Genomic DNA, 21,793 nt, shown 5'->3' on the forward strand with positions numbered 1-21,793 from the left:
CTTTCCAAATGAAAACAAGAACATAAACAAATCAAACTTTACAAATGTCACAATATTTCATGGAGCCAATATCAATAAATTATAATAATGTTATTTTCTCATGAAGCCAGGACTGACCAAATAGCTTATATCAATTTACATGGCAGCTAGACTCTGAATATAAATGTATGCTTCCAAACTATGAAAATAAATCAAAGCAGAGTTCAATTCTGTAAACAATGCTTGAATATAAATGTTTCATTTGAAACATTCACCCCCCCCCCCCCCCCCCCCCCAAAAAAAGAAAAAAACAGCTTGATTCCAGGTAATATCTTGTTAACCTTCATTTGTACTCCGAGAAATCATGATTATGGCAACTTCTCCGAAAGCTAAATCGCATTATCCACCACCAGCCCCAAAGTCTCCTTTCGCATCATTTCTGTTTCCTCTCCCTTTTTATGCCACCGATAAAAGCTTTCCCTCAGCTCAGCACTAGTGTGGCCAGACTCAGGAGGTCGCGTCTCAAGGTGTCTAAACAGTCTGCCTCTCTGGCCAGTCTGCGCAGACAGTCCCCAGCGGAGGAGGAAGGGGGGCGAGGGGCCCCGGGAGACTCCTGAGATCCTAGCAGGAGAGACAGACAGGCCTTGCCCAGCCCTGGGTAGCTGTACCGCTGGGAGAACCAGTACACCTGGGGGAGGAGGGAAGAAAGGGCCCACCCTCCAGGAGCTGTCGCTTCCGTGCCGTCCAAACCGTGCCGTGAGCCAGGTTTCACTGAGGTCTTCGATGTCACCCTGGCCTCTTCGGGATGGAATGACTTGTCCATCATTGACACACAGCTCGGCCTTGAAACTGGGGTTGTTTTTAAGTCCGATGTTGAATGAACCGCCTTGCTGGCCCTTCGGACTGGTCCAGAGGCGGGGGGCCGCTTTTTGACGTCCGCTTGACGAGGGGTACCGGATCCAGGAGCGTGTCGTTTCTCCGTCTCTCCCGATACGGATTCCGCCTCCACACCGCTCAGCTCCAGACCGGACGTGCGCTTTGCCAGGCATTCGTCGGCAGACTCCCCCTCGAGGCCTCCGTGATCCGCTTTGTCCTCCGCGAGAGCAGACGCGGGCGGACCGGTGGTCTTTGTGGAACAGGACAGGAGCAGAGACACGCACAGGTCCTCCGCCTCCTCCTGCAGTTCGGTCACCAGGAACCTGCACGCTCCGATCATCATCTCGCCCAAAGGCGTCTTCTGGAAAGCCGGACCCTCCGCCGCGTGTTCTCCCGTCTCCCCCCAGCGGACATGCAATCCTTCCAGGGCCAGCGATTCCAAAAGCCGACACCGTCCCCCGACCTGGCCGTCTCCGTCGTGTTTCTTTGCGTCTGCCGTGTCTTTTGTCAGGCGACAGCCATGCAGGTAGTGCAGTACGGGCAGTAGCATGCCTTTGCTAACCTCCTTGATGGCAATGGCCTCTCCGGTGCTTCTCTGGGCCTCTCCGAAGCCGCTCCCCAGCAGGGCCCTGAAGTACTCGGATCCCGCCGCGTCCGTCCCCTCCACCCCGGCCAGGGCATCTCTGTTGGCCGACACCTGGGTCCCGTCATCCAGCCGGAAATGGAGGTCAAAGGCAGAGTCACTGTAAGGACAAAGGTCAGCTAGGCGAGGCCTTTTTAAGGGCGGGGGAGAACTTCTACTCGCTTGATCGAATGACAGTGTTTTGACTGAGCTAAGTGTCCTGAGGCGGCTTTTGGCCAGCTCCGTTTTGAAGCCGCCCATCAGGCTGGACAGGCATCCAATCAGGAGAGAGAAGTACAATGAATAGAGCTGGGGGGCGGGGACTATTTGTGGTGAGTTAAACCAATCGGAAAGGAGCCTTCTGAATTCACTAGTATGGCCATCCTCGTTGTCATCTTCGTCACAGCCCAGAGGCTGAAGAGCCAAGAGTAGACCACCACTGTCGAGGAGAAGTTTCTTCAAGAGAGCCTTGTTACTGTGGATAAAGCAAGAGGCGAGGTTAAGCATCCATGTATTGAACTACTCCAACTACTCACTACTCCAAATCATCAGCAGTATGTTGAATATATAGTAAATTAATTTGAATTCATATGAATTCAACAATGCTACATTTCTGCATACCATATTAACACAGTGGAGTTGGAGTTATCTCGTTATTGCCTGCCAATCGAATAGCGCCAACAACGAGGAAACTCGTTTTTTATGATCGTTATTTCCTTTATTCACTATTGGCATTCATAATTCATCCAGGAAGGCTCCGGGAGCCAGCTGGACCCTGTCTGATATTGCAATGCCTCAATACCGCCGCCTGGTGGATTTCGGGCGAGTTACACTCCACTCTAAACCGGAAGTGGCGCTCGGTGCATCGGGGGAAAAGCTCCGGCAGAGATATCTTGTAACGTGGATCAATATACACACCTCAAGTGCATTGGATCGCTTTCGAGACACAAGAATCAATATGCTTTCGGCGTTTATTGCGTCATACAAACGGAAAATGGATCTAGCAGATTGACGTCAAATAATTGGAATTTTTTTTCTCCAGACGCATCGGCCACAGGTAAGAGGAATTTCCAACTCGATTGTCCATTTATTTCATTGCAATCTATCCGATCAACGTATGGTGTCTTACTAAAGAAAGCCGTTAGTGACAATCAAGGAATCATAAACGACCCGCCCCCCCCTTTCCTTCACGCATGGAGCATAATGTATAGCGATCATATGCATTTGGATTTTTTTAATATAGCGTGTATAGGGACGAAACGCCAATCGATTATGTGTAATACGCGTCGGGGCCTATAACGCGCGTTCTAGGAATTACTGTTATACAGTCTAAAAACATACTTATATTCTCGACGGTACTAACACGACAATGTATGAATGGTAAAATATAACGTTCCCACATCCGGAACGATAGATACCTGATGTTGAATGGGCCATAGTAATGTCGATATAGCTATAATATTTAAAAAGTTATAGCCCTGCAAAGAAGGTGAGCCACTCCATAGGGTTACAGCACTGGCAGAGAGTGGTATAAGATGGGCATACTGCATGGCGCAGAATGTGTTAACACACAGCAGGGCATAAACCTGAGATTATTACCGAACATACATTCATAAGTAACCTTGGGCGACCCTTTTTCTCACCTGTTGACCAGGGGCAGAGACAGAGCACAGTTGAGCTTGTCCACCTCTGAGCCCGACAGCATCACGTGGGTCAGAACCCCCGAGCCGAACCAAGACTCGCTCTGGACACGCAGGTTGTTCAGAAGAGCGAGGCCTACGGAGACAAACACACGGAACATAACTATAAACAGCTCTTGTACGCAGTGTTGTAGTAATGGAGTCCAGGACTGATTTTCAGGACTCGAGTCGTGACTCGACTTGGACTCGAGCATCGACTGCATTCTGACTCGGAAGGTGCAGATGAGGACTCGTTAATTGATAAATACAGTTTTTTTGTAATAGGCCCTAATCATTTGGCATACAATATTGATGGCAAGTGCATTTGTTTGGCTATTGTGTCACAAAGTAAATAAACTCCCTTTGAAATGGTGACCGCTGTGTCATTTATGTTTAATGTAGACCTTTTTTTATTAGTATGTCAGCTCTTTTGACTGCCAGAGTGGAGTGGACTCAACCTTGATGACTTGGACTCGGACTAGGGTAATGGTGACTCGACTCAAGCTCTTCTTTGGTGACTTGGACTCGGACTCGAACACTGGGGACTCGAGACTCGACCTCGAGATTTAGTGACTCGACTACAACACTGCTTGTACGCGATAAGAAAATCCACCCGGACACACGACGAAACATTTCTCACCAAGCTGCTCCACTTTGGCTTTGACGCGGTCGGTCTGCCTCTCCCCTCTCTCGGGCCCTCCTCCTCCTCTCTGGCAGAGGCGCTGGCGGATCAGCGCCACCGAGCCGGTTCTGACCAGCGCCTGCAGACAGTTGGGGTTGCAGCTGAGGCGACACAGCATGCGGAAGCACCGGCCGCTGGGGTCGCGGTGCTGCGTGAGGTAGAACAGCAGGCCGGACATGACGCCCTGGTTGACCAGCGCCGTGCTGGGGTCGGTGGAGTGAGAGAAGCGCGAGAGCAGCAGCAGGACTGGAGACTCGGGCAACCAGGGCTCCGGGTGGTAGGGGTGGTAGTAGGGCATCGCTCGGGGCAACGAGGGAGGGGCGTCGAGGGTGATCTTTGTCAGGCGAGCCGCCGGGTGAACCCGCGGGCGTTTCCTTTGCGGGGAGGAGAACTTGGACGGGGAGACGGGGACTTGGGGCAAGTTAGCGGGGGAGGAGAGATACGAGGGGGAGTTGAGCTGGATTTGAGGCACGGGAGTGGAGGATGACGGCTGGGGGGTGGAGGCAGAGGAGGGTTGGGGGGTGGAGGTAGAGGAGGTCTGGGGGGTGGAGGCAAAGGGTTTGGGGGTGGAGGTAGAGAAGGGTTTGGGGGTGGAGGTAGAGGAGGGCGGGGGGGTGGAGGCAGAGGAGGGCTGTGGGGTGAAGGTAGAGGAGGTCTGGGGGGTGGAGGCAGAGGGTTTGGGGGTGGAGGTAGAGGAGGGCTGGGGGGTGGAGGCTGAGGAGGGTTGGGGGGTGGAGGTAGAGGAGGGCTGGGGGGTGGAGGCAGAGGAGGGCTGTGGGGTGAAGGCTGAGGAGGGTTGGGGGGTGGAGGTAGAGGAGGTCTGGGGGGTGGAGGCAGAGGCATGTGGGGTGAAGGCAGAGGAGGGTTGGGGGGTGGAGGCAGAGGAGGTCTGGGGGGTGGAGGCAGAGGCATGTGGGGTGAAGGCAGAGGAGGGTTGGGGGGTGGAGGCAGAGGAGGTCTGGGGGGTGGAGGTAGACGGAGCAGTGGTTCTCCGGGGAGGTGACAGTTGGGGCTGTGCTGGGGAGGACACAGGTGCGGGCGGAGCCACCTGCTTGGGAGTGGAGGAGGGGAGAGGATGGGAAGGAGAAGGACATGTGACGGAGTTGGTATCGGCATTTGGGGAGGGGGGGAGGAGGGGAGATGAAGACGGTGGGATCTGAAGACTTCCCAATTCCCCTTCAACTCCGCCTGGGGAATCCAGCAGCTCTCCCTCGGATGAGATCAAGCCCTCGGACACCAACCAAGACCTGGAGAAAGAGCATTTGAAAAATTAAAACAGATTTAGATAATAATAATAACCAAATTATATACAATATAAATAGATGAAACAAGTTGTTTTTGTTCACCTACCTCAGACTTAGGAAGCTGGATGACCCGAGGCCCTGCTCCTTACCCCCGTCCTCCTTCCTGCTCCCCTCAGGCGGTGGGAAGTCAAAGGAGTCATAACCAGAGAAGGGCAGGACCTCTGAGGCGGACATGTTGGAGGTGACGCTCACATCCATCCTCTCTGCAGAAGGCTCCTCCCCTTTAGCAAGCTCAACTAATCTGGCAACAAGTAAAGGAACCAGCCCCAACTCCTGCAGCTGTTCCAGAGCAGATTCGTCGTAAACAAAGTCAACGCAGGCCAGAATGGCTAGTCGGGAGAGAGGGTGACTCTGGTGGGCAGACAGGAAGCCAATCAGCACCTCTAGTCCACCGCTCTCTTTCACCTTGGCACGGTTCACTGCTTCTTTGCAGCACAAGCAAAGAGCCTTGAGGAACACCCCAGACTTCAGAGGGTCCCGTTTGACCTCTTCCGTGAACTTCTGAATGACCCCCAGTGACCCCACGAAAGGTCGCAGGCAGCCTTGAGCGCACATGTTCGCCAGGGTTTTCAGTGCCAACTCCTCAAAAGGTTTGCCAGATTCCCCTGACGCCATGACGCCAAGTTGAGCGAGAACCCCAGAGCGGGAGACCTCCCTGGCGCATTCTAGCCCACAGCCGCGGCTCAGCTCGTGGAGGGTCTTGAGGGCCGCTCGCCTCAGCGCCTGGGGGTATTCTGGAGCAATGAGTGGGGCTAGAGCGGTCAGGGTGCCCTGGACAAGCAGCGACAGGCGGTTGGAAGGCGTATCCGCTAGGTAGAGGAGAGCGCGAGCAGCTGACTGAGCACACTCCATTTTAGGACAGGGGGCTTGGTTGGGAGCAGCTGTCGGGGAGGACGGGGCAGAGGACAGCGAGACGCATAGGAGAAGAAGGGGTACACCACCTGTGCGAAAGAGACGGAGAAGGAACTAATTGAGATCATGGGAAAATGACGGTGTTATCCACGTGTTACAAACAACAACATACGTCTTTTAAAGATATTTTACACAGGGTATCTGCAGGTTTCAATAAGATCCTTTTAATACCACTTAGAGATAAATGTAATAACAATTTCACGACCATATTAGCTAAAAAAAAACGAAAGAAAACAGAGCAACACTGAACTGGGGGCTGCACTTGTGCGCCAATTTTTATTCTTGCGCATTCCATACAAGCCTTCGCCAGAAGCCCCCTGTAGCCCCTCAAAAAACGAATGGAATACAAAGATATTTCATATATTTCATATTGTTTCATCTTCCGACAGCCGGGCTGGGCTGCCCCCCCCCCCCCCCCCCCCCCAAAGAATGTAATACCTGTGCAAATTAAATGTAAGACTTTTTAATACCTTCTAAGGCCTTAAATTGAGAATTAAGAATGTAATACTTTTTAATACCCTGCAGATACCCTGTTATAGTAAATCAACTACTAGCCCAACTGTCCACGGAGGAAGAAGTAGACATACCAGCCGAGTGGATGAGGGCTGCACTCTGTGGATCCATGGACAAGTTCCCCAAAGCACGGGCTGCTCTGTTCTGGACCGTCTCCATGGCGACGTTCCTCTTCAAGATGTCCACTGAGAAAAGCATGGAAAATGTCAGAGGTTACTTGTTTGTGGTTTATAAAATAAAGTATGAATAAGTTTATGAATTTAATGTCTTGAAAATATATAAATGTGTTTAAAATGTCTTAAATTTTATTAATTACATCATTACGCTTACTCCACAATTAAAAGGGACGCTTCACAAAAACAACAACAATTATGCGGATTTATTTTGCACATAATCTCACACACATCCAAAAACCACATTAATTTAGTTAGACAGTTATTGAGTGCAAATTAGTTTGAATGTGTTGTGTTGTGTTAATTACAGCTCAATGAAATTATAAGGTAGCAGTCCCTATAAGACGAGGTATTGCTATTTTTTCATCTACAGTACATACAGTCATGGTGCTGTAAATAACACAACAATAGGATTCATTGTCCCAGATGACATCATTGGTGGCCACTCATTTACTCTCAATAACTGTCAAACTAATTGAATGTGTGCAAAACTGTTTACTGTTTGCACTACAATTCATACCTCATTGCTCCTTACCCTAAGTTGTACCTCATCCCATTTCTGCATTGTACTGTATACTGTATTGTATTGTAACTCAGTTACTAATTTTTTTCCTACTCTGTATTGTATATATGTATTGAACACTTTTGTTTACACTTTGTTTACGTCCTTGACTTTCTATTTTATACTTTATCTATTTTTATCTAGCACACTCTCAGGAGCATAACGGAAAAAAGCATTTCATATAAAAGTATTCTGTATTTTTGTATGACAACTAATAAAGAAACTTGTTTAAACTTGTTTAAGTACTTGGATGTGTGTGAGATTGTGTGCAAAATAAATCAGCATTGTTTTTTTGGTGTGCCGCTTTAATATTGTCTACTTACCCACAACAGTTATCCCACCAAGCTTGCGAACCTAAAAAAAAAAGAAAAGAAAAAATGGTAAATGGTTAAAAAAAAGAAGGTAAATGGTGCATTTTATATAGCTCTTTTATTCAAAGCGCTTTACAATTTTGTTCCTCACATTCACACACCGACGGCGGAGACGACCATGCAAGGTGCCAACCTGCTCATCGGGAGCAATTAGGGGTTAGGTGTCTTGCTCAAAGACACACTGACAAGCTGCCCGGGAAGAGCGGGAATCGAACCGGGAACCTTCTCATTACCAGACGACCGGTCTACCTCCTGAGCCACTGTCGCCCCCCAGCAGGCAATCATTATTGTTAATGACTGAAGGAAGAGTGCCATCACTCCGGAGGTGTGGGCCGCCCTCCTCTCTCCTCTCTCCTCACCTCGATGCGTGTCTCTAGCTCCGTGCAGCAGTTGGCCAGGATGCTGAGCGCCAGGTCCAGGATCTTCCTGGGACACTCTGGGTACTTCAGCAGGTCTAGCAGGAGCTTCGGTCCACCTCGAGTTCGGAATCGGGCGATTCCTGTGCTGCCGCCCTTGACGTGCTGCGTCCGGATGGCCACCAGCGCTCGCCACTGTGAAGCTTTTCTCCTCTTGTCCATCTCTCCGCCGCCATCTGCAGTGTTTCCCATACAGAGATGTATTTGTGGCTGTCCCACCCCTCGATATCCGATAAGACCCACCTCAATAATAATTTCCAGGTGTGATTACGGTACTTACTACTAGCTCCCTACACATAACTTGAATACTGTACGAGTATGAGTTCAACAGTAGGATATGGCTCTCCCTCTCCAGTTAGGGTACCGTATGTATACTGCACCTGTGTATACTGTATACTTTACTTACTCATAGTATATATTCAGATTCAAAGTGTTATTGACCATATTTATTTATTGTAATGTATAATATCACCAATAAGGGCATACAGACCCTCATCTGCACCTTTGAACACACTGCTTACTTGCATGTGCATATTCAGAGTTAATTATATTGTTTACACTGCCTATTTATTTCCTACTGTAATTTTATTGCCTGCATTTCTTCATAATTATATCTTATGTCCATACCGTACTGTACCCGCCCCCTCCCTCCCCCATGCTGCTATATATATATATATATATATATATATATATATATATCTATATCTATATAATATCTTATCTCTCATCTTATCCTCAATGGAGCTCCTCATCTACTTTGTAGCAACTTCTATATAGTTGCTCCATGGTCGCTATAAACTTGCTTTGTCGATGGTTGTTGTTGGGTGTTCAATTTGTGATTAATCGTTTTTCACAATGCTATTCTGATGACATCACACCCCATGTACAGGCATGCATGACAGACTTTAAATATCGAATCAGAAAAGTGTGTCGATAATGGGTGGCATTCTACTAAAAACGTTTCTAATTTGAGAGCTCAGGTCTGCCGTGCGTGCCTGTATGTGGGGTGCAACTGCACCGGTTAGCTTGTATCAGCGTAGCATTGTCCCATAATAGTTGAAAAACTAGATTATTAACCGCAAATTTAAATTCAAAACATATGACCACCTGCCCATCAGAAGGTCTCGTGGAGTCAGTAGACCGAAAATAATGATTGCAGCTCTAACACTACCAGCTACCACAGTCAGACAAAGTAGTATGAGCCAGACAGCAAGTTTAGAGCGACTATGGAGCAACTATGGAAGCTGGGCCCTACGAGATGAGGAGGTCCATAGGAGCCATATCCTCCCGTTGTGTCCAGCCAGCGCTGTATGTGTGGAGTACTGTCTGGGACTGCAGTTAATTAATTGGTTGGTTTGGTTTAGTTGGTACAATTATTAGATTTTTATGCTTTTTTTCCTCCATGCTAAACGAGATACTTTCATAATTTGTAAGGGACATAACTTGTGAGGTTATAGTAACTTCTGTTGTTATCGCCTCCAGTACTTTTTGCTGTTCAATTACATGTATATGACCCTCCCCTGCCCCCTACCACCACAAATAACTTTACAACTTTAGTATTTGCAAATCTGGTATGTCATAAATGTATAGATGTAGCAGTACTGTCTATCTGTATGTCGTGTATGTCATATTATATGTTATGATGAATTGAAAATGGGGGACCCTGATGTAAACAAGACGAAAGTCTTTCTCTGGTCTGCATCCTCTTAACAATTGTATGTATTGAGCTGTACTGTACTGTACCCATTCTGCAATCTGTTAATAAAGTTTTCAATCAATCAATCAATCACACTGACCTGTGTCGACCGTGCCTTCCCTCTGGTCCTCAGGTTTGCAGAGATGAGACAAGCACCAGGTCAGTGACGCCTCCGGGGAGGAGGAGGAGGGGGAAGAGGAGGCAGAGGAGGAGGAGGAGGAAGGCACTTCTTTGGAGGGACCAGGTCGTACCTTTTTCAGGTTACCTTGCACGGGTGATTCTGCCATGATGTCACACACAGCCTGGTGGACCTCAGCTTCACTCTTTAGCTACTTCACTCTCACTACATCAACGGATGCAGGTGACATGAAGGATGACGGCAGGTTTACACTCACAACAGTACAAATCAATTCAACAGAATGTTCTCGAATTTGAGATGCGAACGTATTTAACACTCGGATGAAACTTCCTGATTTATTTCATCCGGTTTTCCCATAGTCTTCAAAAAGTAAACGACCGTCGCCTGTTAGAGAAAACGTGTTCGAACGTGAATAAATTAATTTACCGGGGGAAAAAACTACAGATACCATGAAAAATATAAATTGTACCACCTGACAACTCTCGACAGCGCTTCTGGGAGATGGAGTTCCAAAAGCCTCGATCCACTCCCTAAAATAACAGGCCTACACAGTGAGAAGGCCAAACAAATGTTATTCTGTATAATGGGGGTGCATATGCACCGTCTAATATATTTACACTCTTTACGTCGATAAATAAGATCGAATGGATTAATGTTTTGTTACCAATGGCGGAGTAAAAATGTATGAAACAAAAAGCAATCGCCTAGGTTAGCCGCTAACGCCATCTTTAGCCAAGCAACAAACAGGAGGCGGTCGGGGGAGGGGGCTCGACGTGAAGGGGTGGGTCGGTGACTTATCATGGGGGTTGTAGTGTAAACTGGACTGTCGGGTAATGGCGTGTGGCCGAGTCTTTCCTTTAGAAAACTACATATCCCGTTGACGGCGGAAAAACACGCTGTGAATGATCAGAACCGACCTGTACATGACCACCGTAACACTTCCGGTATTTTGAGCTCATGGGGGAGAGGGGGGAAGGGATCGCGTGAATTAATATTGATTAGAGCCTTGGCATAAGTGGTTGTTGTAGCTACAACTACTTACGTCAAGGCTCTAATCAACATTCATTAATTTTATGCCCTCGCACTCTTTCCCCCCTTCATCCTCCTCCCCACGGGCTCCATGTAACGCGGAAGTGCAGTGGTCTATGGGTTGTAGTTTGTTTGGCACACCCACACACGCAAACCCTCAATCGCGAGAATGCAGAGGGACTACGTTTACCAAAGTGCAAAGTGAGGTTGTTATAATCATCGTTTTACTTGATGCGGAAAAATTCATCGGTGCAACGTTGGTGTTGTTAAATTCCACGGTAGATTGGTGGATACACCGAACAAATCAAACTTGTACGTGTTGGAGTCTTATAGAATGGAAGTAATTGTGACCGAGGGTGTTGAAGTGGAAGCAAATGAAACTCTGGTGTCCAATGTGGACTGCGATAAGACAAAAGCAGGTAAATGCGTCCTTCAAGTCAGCAGATTGCATCTAATCATCGCATGCGAGGAGTGTGGCGAGGAGGTGCTCGATGAGTTCATTGTTTGTCACAGGCATGAAAGACAAATCAGTTCAAATAGTTTACGTGCCCCCCATAATAAACAATAATAATAAGTTATACTAGTTATGAAGTTAACATTGTTAGACAAAGTATTTTAAGGGGAAATATTCAGGCAATGCAGTGGTCAACAAACAACATAACTGAAGCTTTGATTGATTGATTGATTGATTGAAAAGTTTATTAACAGATTGCAGAATGGGTACAGTACAGTACAGCTCAATACATACAATTGTTAAGGGGATGCAGACCAGAGAAAGACTTTCGTCTTGTTTACATCAGGGTCCCCCATTTTCAATTCATCATTGACGTTGGTCCCTGGTATATCAAACCATTGTAAACAATACATTCATGACCTTATTTTACATTCTCTGTTGTTGCTCTGTTTTCTCCAGAATTTGTATGGAGTCTGCAGGCCACATGGCAACTTGTAAACTCCCGCCTTGAAATGGACCAAGCTTTTGACAATCCAGTGTGCAAGAAGAAGAAACTTTGGGAGATGGTTGCAGAGACGATGTACGGCAAGATGAAGGAAGCGGGGAACTGTGACTTCATCCCCAAGGCCTACGAGTGTGACCTCAAGTGGAGGAACATGCTATCTACATACAGGAAGAACGCTGAACGGGCCAAGAGGCTCGGAGTCGGATCCGTCCACTGGGAGTTCTACAAGGCCATGCACGAGGTCCTGGGCAAGAGCAGGGAGGAGATGGAAGCGCAGCGCAAGACCAAACTCGGCAGGTCCAAAATGGGCAAAGCCATAGCCAGCAAAAGGTTCACCCCAATCCTCCCCACGCCGTCTCTGACACCCGCTCCCTGCCCCTCCCGTCCCCCGCAGGACGTCCTGCAACTGTACATGGAGCTGCAGGAGAGGAAGATGAACATGTGGGCCCAGCAGAAGGCCTTGGAAGAGAGGAAGATAGAGGCCATCAACAACCTGGCCCAGGCCATCAACAACTTGACTCGAAATAATAGTACTTAACGATCAAAGGGGCGTGTGCTGAAGCAGCCAAGTGTGGGATGGTTCTTCTTTTGCTTCCACTTTTGGTTTGACTTATTTTTTATTTTATTTTTTTAAACTTTATTTTTTAGCGTTTATCGCTTTTCTGGTCAAGCATGACCGACAGAAACAGGTTGAATGGGATGTAGAGTAGGGGAAGACACTCTGAGAAAATACGGCGGGTCCGGGAATCGAACTCGTGTACCCCAGATCCGTGACGAGCACGGTTGTCCCCGACGCAGAAATAGCGCAGAGATATGCGGTGAGCTACGGGAGCTCCCCTGGTTTGACTTCTTATGGAAAGACACACTTTAAAGACACTGTACAGTGGGAAATGTTCTGTACATGTTTTGGCTTTGATATTGGTACTTTTGTAGTTTCCACTATATTGTCCAATCTTTCTCTTTTTAGAAACGAGGTTTGGGTATAGTTTGGATTGTACTATGAACCTGGAGAATTGTAAGTCACCAGAGCAAGAGAATACATATTTCCATACTATAAACTGTTCATATGTATAGACTAGTAAGCCCTTCTTTTTTTTCTTGATGTTTCGACAAGGACGAAATTACTGCCTTCATCAGCTGCACCACGTGTTATTGTGATGCTTACCGTCAGCTTGGTCTGGTAAGACAATGGCGTCCGCCGTAACCCAGACAGTATTTTCAGAACAGCACACCAGACGTGGGATAGTCGGTAGGCCCTGTCTTCAGAACAGCACACCAGACGTGGGATAGTCGGTAGGCCCCATCTACCCCTTCACTGGGCGTGCTTCGGGGATTTCAGTTGCCTTAATCTAATGCCGGTATCCGTTGCTTCCAGATGTGATCATTCTTGCCCCCTCCCAGCCATATGACCCAAGCCGACGGCACGCATCAATCACAATGACATCTGTGGCGCCTCTGATGAAGGTGGTCGATTTCACTTTTGAAACATCAATGTAAAAATAAGTCTTTTACTAGTCTATACATATGGAGTTTATAGTATTTTATTTTAAGTTAAGACTAGGTGAAGCATTTCCAATTAATATATATATTTTTCATAGAAAATGAGGTTGTTTCAACATAGGTCACAAAATATTGCAGGGAGTCAAATAACTTCACTTGGGAGCCACTTTCGGCAACTGTCAGGGAACCATGGGCAGGTTGATTTGTCACTTGTTTTTTTATTTAAATTTGTATGTGGATTACACGCTGATGGGAGGCTAACATACTGTTACTTTGTATAAAGAACCCTGCATTAACACAATCCCATTAATTGGTGCAGAGGTGATATTTATATATGAATTATTAGACATTAGATAGGACCACTTCATTAGATTAACACAGTAAATTGCAATGTTTGTTGCAAATGTACATCTTCCTTTGTCCACAAATAAAGAAACTGACTGATTTAAATCTGAAATATTTTCAGCGGCCACTCAGAAGGTTGTGCTTGCAGAAAAAAATATCCCTGGGTTGTTTTCGAATTGTCTCTAATTCCATGTTCTCATTAAATCATCACACGGTACCATAAACAAAGAACATTGGTTGTAGTTGCCATGTGATTATAATCACTTTATCACTTATCTAATCTTTTGCCAACCTAGATGGCTGTGTGCTGGTGTTATTGAATGCTATGAATACATTAGCTTTGAAGACAAACTTGGGTAATAGATAGTTTGAATAAACATTTTATTTTATAAACATGGCTTAATTTTCATCTGTACAAATGTATACAACAGCACCATCATAGCATCAAGTCCAAATGTTTATACAGTAAATCTGAGATGGCATGTGTTTTCAATCAAATGTTGCTATGAATAGGCACATTGGCTGTAGCTGTGCCACATGAAAACACAATCACTCTTAACTCATTCCCTGCCAACAACGATTTAATGTGTTTGTCCGCCAATCGAATAATGCCAACCACGTATATATATATATACGTTATTTGATCGTTATTTCTTTTATTTGCTATTTCCATTCATAAATCATCCAGGAAGGCTGTGTAACCATATGGAATGACTGAGATTGCAAAAGTACAATACCGCCGCCTGGTGGTATGCGGCCGATGTTGCACTCCCTTTGTGACTCTGTATGTGGCTGTGTATCATTGAAATTCATCCGGGCGGAGTTTTCGAGTAGCCTGGACCGAGGGGTCTACCAGATCGCATTGAATCGCTTTTGGGGCGCCCGATTCATTATGCTGTGGGGGGTTATGTCGTGGCCCAAATGGACATACGATCTAGCAGATGGCAATCAAATAATTGGAATATTCTTTCAGGTAAGAGCAATTTAACGTCAATTTCAGCTTGGTTGTGCCTTGTTTTCATAGCCATTGCCCTGATCAGCGTATGCTGTTGTACTAACGAATGCCGTTATTGACAATCAATCAGAAACGACCCCCCCCCCCCCCTTTCATGCATGCATGATGGAACATAATATACCAATCATATGCATTTGAATTTTTTATTGTAGAGTGTATAGGGACGAAATGCCAATGGATTAAGTATAATATGCGTCGTGACTCGTGGCCTATTACTAGCCTCCCAGGAATTACCCTAAACCGCTCTAAAACCATACTTATAATTACCACAGTATAAAACGGGAATGTATGGATGGAAAAAAGATTCCTTTTTCACACCTTGAACGATAGATACTCGATGTCAAATGGGCCATAGTATTGCATCCATAGCTATAATATTTAAATGGGCGGCTACGTGGCGTAGTGGGCAAGGCGCTCGCCACGAATGACGGAGACGCTGGGATCGCCTGTTCGATCCCAGCGCTCCACATTGCTTTCAGTTTAGCTGGCCGTCCGTACTAATACACATTGGCCGTATTAGGGGGTGGGAAACTGATGGGTGGGGATCGGGCGTTGTGGACAGCGACTCCTACAGGTCGGTTGGTGCGCCTGCACAGTAGAATCAGGAAGTGTCGGGGGCAGCGTGAGCCTCCCACGCGTTACTCCTCGCCACAGAGATCGAGCTGCGCAGGTGAAAAGATGCGACTGCTGTTACCTCAAGTACCGGAGGGGACTTGTGCTATGTATGACTTAGTCCACATTGCAGCCGGCTTGTGGGAGGCAAGAAACAGCGTTCGTGACAGGGGAAGGTTGAATTGGATGATACGAAATTGGGATGAGAGAAAATATAGAAAATGGGAGAAAAAGTGGATAAAAAAAAAAAAAGCTATAATATTTAAATAATAGTTATAGCCCTGCAGTGCAAACAAGGTGAGTGACTCGCCGACTCCCATCGTTTACAGCGGTGGCGGTAGCTACTACAGGATGAGGCTAATAGCTGGCAGTGAATGAGTTAATTATCAGTCCACACTCAGCCTGTACGTTATAGCTCTGCCCAAAAGAGCCAACATTTGAAACCAAATCTTGACATCTCCGACCAAAATAGTTTGAAAGAAAATACGGCTATAACTTTGAATTGGTGTATAGCGTTGTCACTTATAACCAAAAACTAAGCTTGTCTGAACATTTATGATTTATTAATCAGAAAAGTAAACAGACTATAGTTCTGTCTTTTGTGCGTAAGGAAACCATACCTTTATGGCTGCGTTAATAATTTTCATGGATACAGTGAATAAATGAGGCTGCACAGATGCCATGGAATTAAACTATTTAACTTTTTTCAACTAATAACTTGTTTATAAAAAGAGACTACAAATATGGGGGGGGGGGGGGTTATATTATTTATTCAATATGTTATGGGGAAATAATAATTTAGTTTACTTCCTCTTTAGGGTAGAAATGTTTGACAGTGGGATGTCATCAAACATTTCTTTTTTGCTGACCTAGTTGGCTGTGTGCTGGTATTAAATACAATGGCTTTGAGGACAATTAGTAAGAGATGCTGCTTATAAAATAACCTTTATTTACATTAGTATAAAAAAATTAAAAAAAGTTTGGCACTTCAGGAATCCAATTCTTTATAGAGCCAATCTGAAATGGCCTCACGTCCGCTTAAACCCTCCTGGTCTACCTCCCCCTCCTGGACCCTGGCTTCCTCCATCTCAACCTCTCCTTTCACCACCTGCCCCGCATCCAGGAATATGTTGTGTAGTATGCAAGCGGTCAACACAAGAACCTTGGCTTTCTCATAATTCTCCATATCCAGATACCTAAGCCTTTGGAATCGAGCTTTCAGGTTTGCAATAGATTGATCCAGGATGTTGAAATGGACCTCCAGTGTCTTGTTGTAGAGATTCTCTCTCGGCCCGTGACTGACAGTGTGTGGGGTTAAAATGTGAGCGGTGAGCGGGTATCCGGCTCTAGCTACCAGGCAGGAGCCTGGGGGCATCAGTTCGGGGTTTTGTTGGAGTTTTTCTAGGAGACCACCAGCTCCGGCCATGTCCGATCCCTTGCTGATCCGGCAGTGCAGAAAGCGGCCGTTACGGTCACACACCAGCTCCAGGTTCAGCCAGGAGTCGGGGTGGGCGTCCTCCTTTATCCTCTTCACCTCTGGCGCCATGCTGTCCACGTCGTACTTCCCTAGAGGCAGGCGGATAGGGATACGAGTATGCCCCCAGACTCCCAGGACCCTGGGAACACCATGATCTCCAAGCTTCTCTGCTTTTCCCAGTAGACTGGACAAGGGGAAAAGGGCTTCTTCAGCCTCGATGCCTATAGTGAAGAGAGAAGATTATAATACATTAAACAATATAACTTGTAGCCAACACATATTTGCCCCACACCCAACTGCTAATCTTGCATTAACTAGGCTATTTTGTTGCCTTCTGCCAGAAATACGTACCAGTCGGCCATCTGATTTGTTCCTCCAGCATGTGGACCCGCTCACAGAAGGAGAAGAAGATCCTGTGGATGTTTCCTTTCTCCAGGCGGAAGCGGGTCGACACGGAGCGATAGGTGATGCGGTTGGAGAGCAGGGTGAGGGACAGCAGAACCGTGTGAGACAGGGTTAGGCGGGACCGTCCAGTCAGCCGAGTCTTGTTGTAATATGATTTAGCATTCTGAAGCAGATCTGTAATGTACTGAGAGGACAGCAGAGGATTGATTGATTGAAAATTGTATTAACAGATTGCAGAATGGGTACAATACAGTACAGCTCAATACACACAATTGTTAAGGGGATGCAGACCAGAGAAAGACTTTCGTCTTGTTTACATCAGGGTCCCCCATTTTCAATTCATCATAAGAGAGACGTCAGATAGTTGCCAGCAATACAGGCCCTTTGCATGGAATGTTGTTTGTGTAGTTATCTGGTCTTCCAACATGACTGCCTGTAACATAATAACAACCATCGTTTGTACATGCCAATGGAAGAGACATATCAACAAAAACATAATAATTTAATAACGGGTACCATTAAATGACAGTTGTGGCATATCGGTTGGGATAATACGTAATGAGAATACTAAACTGCGTAGATTAGAATTACGCAGAAGGGCTAGGCTAGGCAGATGCATGCCATGGTTATGAATGAATGACAACTTTATTAACAGATTGCAGAATGGGTACAATACAGTACGGCTCAATACACACAATTGTTAAGGGGATGCAGACCAAAAAAAGACGTTTGTCTTGTTTACATCAGGGTCCCCCATTTTCAATTCATAGTGACATTTATGACACACAACATACATGACATTTATGGCATAGGGACATACATGACATACAGGTATTTAGTTATTACCTTGACTGCATTACTATCCACATTGTCGAATGATTCTTGACCCAGGGAGTCTTCAGGGGGATTTGTTGCCGAATTAGTTGGTTCAACTGATTGAAATGGATTCTCTCTCTCCTGCACTACTTGGAGGAAAACAGTGGGCTGAGCTCGAACATTTGCGATGAGGTCAGCCTCCAGGATCTCTTCCACTGCTTGGTCCAAGCGTTGTTCCAGTTCGCCATGAGATAGAGGTTCCCATTCCCTCTGCATCATATCAAGCACGGCCCTGCCCGCGGACTGAACATAGCCACTTATATCCATTTGAGTGATATATTAATAAATGCTAAATGTGTCAAATCAGTGTCGCTAGGTCAGACTCGAGCTGCTAATCTAGCGAGCTAACGTAACGTTCCACAGCCAACATTAACACCAACCCTAGTTCATGTTAACACCAAGCAATGCAAAGTAGTTAATAGTAACTAACGCTAGCAATACTTGTTTATTTTATTTTATGTTGGCGTTAGCTAACGTATCTTACTCGTGGAGAGATATCTTAATCTAGAAGTCAAGTCCCACCAGCTGGGCTACCGTAGATAGTACACCACTAGTAGAAAGGTGCGCTCTATAGAGTGCAAATATCTACCAGCAGTGTTGCCAGATGGGAAATGTAAAATTATTGTCCCAGAGGCTTACAATTATCGTTTTTTAAGTAAAGTTATAATTTTCAAATCACAACTAAGAGAACAAATAGGTGTAAATGTGTAATTTCTGAAAACACAAATGTGCCCCTCACCCATAAACAATGACAGGTAGGAATGAAAATGTTTATCATAGACATTTTTGTTTTTTTGCAGGTCCAAAATGAAATGTGTGCAATGAATAGACTTCTTCAAAGTCCAGTTTAATTTAATTAATGTAATGTATCCCCTCCTTACTTCCCATGTCCCCCTGTAGAATGCACCTGATTGGCTGAATGACATGCTGGTGCTCTAGTGTGACCTCTAGTGGCTGAATGTTATCGATAGCACCTTTAAAGTTTCTAAACATAAACAAGGCAGCATTGTATTGATATTAGTTTAACATTCTCATCATAAAATAACCAGCCCATGTCTCCTGGGTTTCAATGTTTTGACAATCCAGCCAGATTCCTGTATGTTTGTTGGCGATGCTGCTTACTTTTTGGCTGTTCCAAGGACTGCCCTCCTCTTTGCCGCTCCTGTCCTCACCTTCCTGTTCACCACTAATTTTCTTTACTTTCTTTTCACATGGATGAAGCAGTAAGCCGTTTCTTGTACAAACTCTCTTCAAATGAGCCAATGCTTGTTATGATGAATGTGAGTCAGTCAATACGTGATCTGATTGGCTTGAAATCAGAATAAGAAAAGTTTATTGCCAAGTAAGCTTGCACATACAATGAATTTGTCTTGGTCATTTGGTGCATCAACATATTGCTATTGTTTTCCATTGCACTCTTAGCACAAATAATGAGATTTTCCAAACTCAAGTTTCAAGTTTGTTTATTATTTGTCACAACAAAATACAGAATACATTATGATGAAATGCTTGTTTCTGTATGAGCCACTGAGAGTGTGCTACATACAGTAAAAAAGGTAATTAAGAAGTAAGTAAAAAGTAAGTAAAGGAATGTTCAGTCAATATACATTATACAATATACAATACAGAGTAAAATGAGTAAAAGTGAGGTACAATGCAGAAATTAGATGAGGTACAAAACTCAGGGTAGGGTGCAAATGAGGTATGAATGTAGTGCAAATCTCTTTAATAATAGATAAATGTAAAGTGTGTTAAAGTGTCTAAAGTGAGTGGTAAGGTGAGTGTTTGTTTAAAGTGAGTGTGTACATGTGGATGTGTGTGCAGTGAGTGTAGATGATAGTTGTTACATAGTCATTGAGCATCCTGATGGCCTGGGGATAGAAGCTCCTTCTGAGTCTCTGTAGTCTTTGATTATTCTCTTAGCCTTGGCCCTGCAACGCTTGTTATAAATGTCCTGGAGAGTGAGAAGCCCACCTCCAATTGTGTGTTCGGCTGAACGGGCCACTCTCTGTAGTCTGCTGCAGTCTTGTGTGGTGTTATTCCCAAACCAGGATGTGATGTTACCAGTCAGGATGCTCTCTATTGTGCACAAGTAGAAGTTCTTGAGGATTTTCGGACTCACTTTGAACTTCCTTAGGCGCCTAAGGAAGTAGAGGCGTTGCCGTGCCTTCTTCACTACACTGTCAATGTGTGTGGTCCATGTCAAGTCTCCGAGGTACTTAAAACTGTTCACTCTCTCGACCGGTGCCCCGTCGATGCTGAGGGGGCTGTAGTCCCTGGCCCCGACCTCCTAAAGTCCACAATCATCTTTCGTTTTGCTGACGTTCAGGGAGAGGCTGTTCTCCCGACACCACCGCGCCAGCCAGGTCCTCTCTTCCAGGTAGGTCCTCTCGTCATTTGCAGAGATCAGGCCCACCACGACTGTGTCGTCAGCAAACTTGATAATTGTGTTGTTGTTCCACTGTGCCACACAGTCATGTGTGTACAGCGACTAGAGGAGGGGGCTCAGAACACAGCCCTGGGGGGGGGGGGGGGGGGGTCCTGTGTTGAGAGTGATGGATGAGGAGGTGCAGTTGCCTGCTCTCACCACCTGGGGTCTTCCTGTCAGGAAGTCCAAGACCCAGTGGCAGAGGTCATAGTTCAAGCCCAGGTCCCTGAGCTTGGCTACGAGTTTGGAGGAGACTATGGTATTGAATGCTGAGCTGTAGTCCTGTGCAGAACTGTCTCTCTACACGTAGGAGTGTGGCGATTCTTCCCACTTTTGATAATATAACATCAAAACCCAGCAACTTATGCATCAAACTTTTCCAGATGTCCAGTTTCCAGAAAATACCACATGAACATGTCAGAGATGGAAATATCAAGAGGGGCACACTTTTGTAATCAAGTGCAAGAAAAACACCTATTTTACATTAAAACCATAGAAATAGAAAAACATATCTATGATTAAAACAAACATGGGTATGTCTTTCAGTATAAATAATTTTGACATGAACATTTGTAATTCCAAGGCTACATTGATTTGATTTGAAGTTTTTTATTTTCGTGTCTTACATACAGGTGTATGCCCAGCCCATATGGACTTACAAGACACATAACAATAAGTATATAATAATATACTTGACCAATTACTTGACAAATGACATATAGACCAAGATGGCCACAAGAACAAGAAAATACAATCAAACGTAATATAACACAAGCTGTACGCAATGTATATAAACAAAGAAACAAGAGGAATTCAAATACAATTATATAGGATATAGTGTGTTTTGTCTCAATGCCATGCTTTCTCCAAAAATCCTGCAAAACTGAAGATGTCCTCCACAAAAAAAAAAACTCAACATACAACTGACTGCCAAAACAAATCCGGATTTACAATTTGAATTTTCTCAAATAAAGCCCTCCTCAAAGCGGTGTACAAAGGGCAATAAAAAACTAAATGATATTCATCCTCCACCACTCCCAGAACACATAGAACACACAACCGCTCCTCCTCAGGTTTACCTTGGAATCTACCCACTTCCACAGCCAATGGCAGGGTGCCAGACCTCAACTGGGCACACAGAGACCTCCGTCTTCTCTTTAAGTTTAACATTATATAAGGTTCAGTAAAATACTCATTTTTAATTACAACATATTTTCTAAGTT

The 21,793-nt window shown here is 45.5% G+C and overlaps 3 protein-coding genes across 3 annotated transcripts; 1 reads left to right on the plus strand and 2 right to left on the minus strand.

The window, feature by feature from the left end:
• Positions 1 to 414: 414 nt before the first annotated feature.
• On the minus strand, positions 415 to 9,929 carry armc5 (armadillo repeat containing 5). Its single transcript, XM_084329418.1, has 9 exons — positions 9,886 to 9,929; positions 8,033 to 8,265; positions 7,626 to 7,656; positions 6,642 to 6,752; positions 5,189 to 6,083; positions 4,869 to 5,085; positions 3,797 to 4,376; positions 3,121 to 3,253; positions 415 to 1,952 (listed from the first exon to the last, which is right to left on the minus strand). Exons 2-9 carry the CDS (start codon positions 8,249 to 8,251, stop codon positions 461 to 463), a joined length of 3,678 nt encoding a protein of 1,225 aa, XP_084185544.1. The 5' UTR covers positions 8,252 to 8,265; positions 9,886 to 9,929; the 3' UTR covers positions 415 to 460.
• Positions 9,930 to 11,194: 1,265 nt separating this feature from the next.
• On the plus strand, positions 11,195 to 14,635 carry LOC311240288 (uncharacterized protein). The gene is made up of 2 exons (XM_084328847.1): positions 11,195 to 11,372; positions 11,867 to 14,635. Exons 1-2 carry the CDS (start codon positions 11,288 to 11,290, stop codon positions 12,448 to 12,450), a joined length of 669 nt encoding a protein of 222 aa, XP_084184973.1. The 5' UTR covers positions 11,195 to 11,287; the 3' UTR covers positions 12,451 to 14,635.
• A 1,007-nt stretch (positions 14,636 to 15,642) lies between these two features.
• LOC311240937 (uncharacterized protein) lies at positions 15,643 to 18,588 on the minus strand. Its single transcript, XM_084329559.1, has 3 exons — positions 18,113 to 18,588; positions 17,213 to 17,450; positions 15,643 to 17,082 (listed from the first exon to the last, which is right to left on the minus strand). Exons 1-3 carry the CDS (start codon positions 18,407 to 18,409, stop codon positions 16,373 to 16,375), a joined length of 1,245 nt encoding a protein of 414 aa, XP_084185685.1. The 5' UTR covers positions 18,410 to 18,588; the 3' UTR covers positions 15,643 to 16,372.
• Positions 18,589 to 21,793: the final 3,205 nt, after the last annotated feature.

The sequence above is a fragment of the Notolepis coatsorum genome (genome assembly GCF_963971535.1).
Source record: "Notolepis coatsorum genome assembly, chromosome: 14".
NCBI lineage: Eukaryota > Metazoa > Chordata > Actinopteri > Aulopiformes > Paralepididae > Notolepis > Notolepis coatsorum.

Bases quoted from the DNA above. Each gene is read 5' to 3' on its own strand.
- armc5 (XM_084329418.1), bottom strand. From the start codon at position 8,251: ATGGACAAGAGGAGAAAAGCTTCACAGTGGCGAGCGCTGGTGGCCATC. The intron at 6,753-7,625 runs GTAAGTAGACAA...TGCTTTTCTCAG, and splicing joins TGGTGGGATAACTGTTGTGG to TGGACATCTTGAAGAGGAAC. The intron at 5,086-5,188 runs GTAGGTGAACAA...CTCTTTCTCCAG, and splicing joins TCCAGCTTCCTAAGTCTGAG to GTCTTGGTTGGTGTCCGAGG.
- LOC311240288 (XM_084328847.1), top strand. From the start codon at position 11,288: ATGGAAGTAATTGTGACCGAGGGTGTTGAAGTGGAAGCAAATGAAACT. The intron at 11,373-11,866 runs GTAAATGCGTCC...TGTTTTCTCCAG, and splicing joins CTGCGATAAGACAAAAGCAG to AATTTGTATGGAGTCTGCAG.
- LOC311240937 (XM_084329559.1), bottom strand. From the start codon at position 18,409: ATGGATATAAGTGGCTATGTTCAGTCCGCGGGCAGGGCCGTGCTTGAT. The intron at 17,451-18,112 runs GTAATAACTAAA...CTGTCCTCTCAG, and splicing joins TGGATAGTAATGCAGTCAAG to TACATTACAGATCTGCTTCA. The intron at 17,083-17,212 runs GTACGTATTTCT...TCTTCACTATAG, and splicing joins ACAAATCAGATGGCCGACTG to GCATCGAGGCTGAAGAAGCC.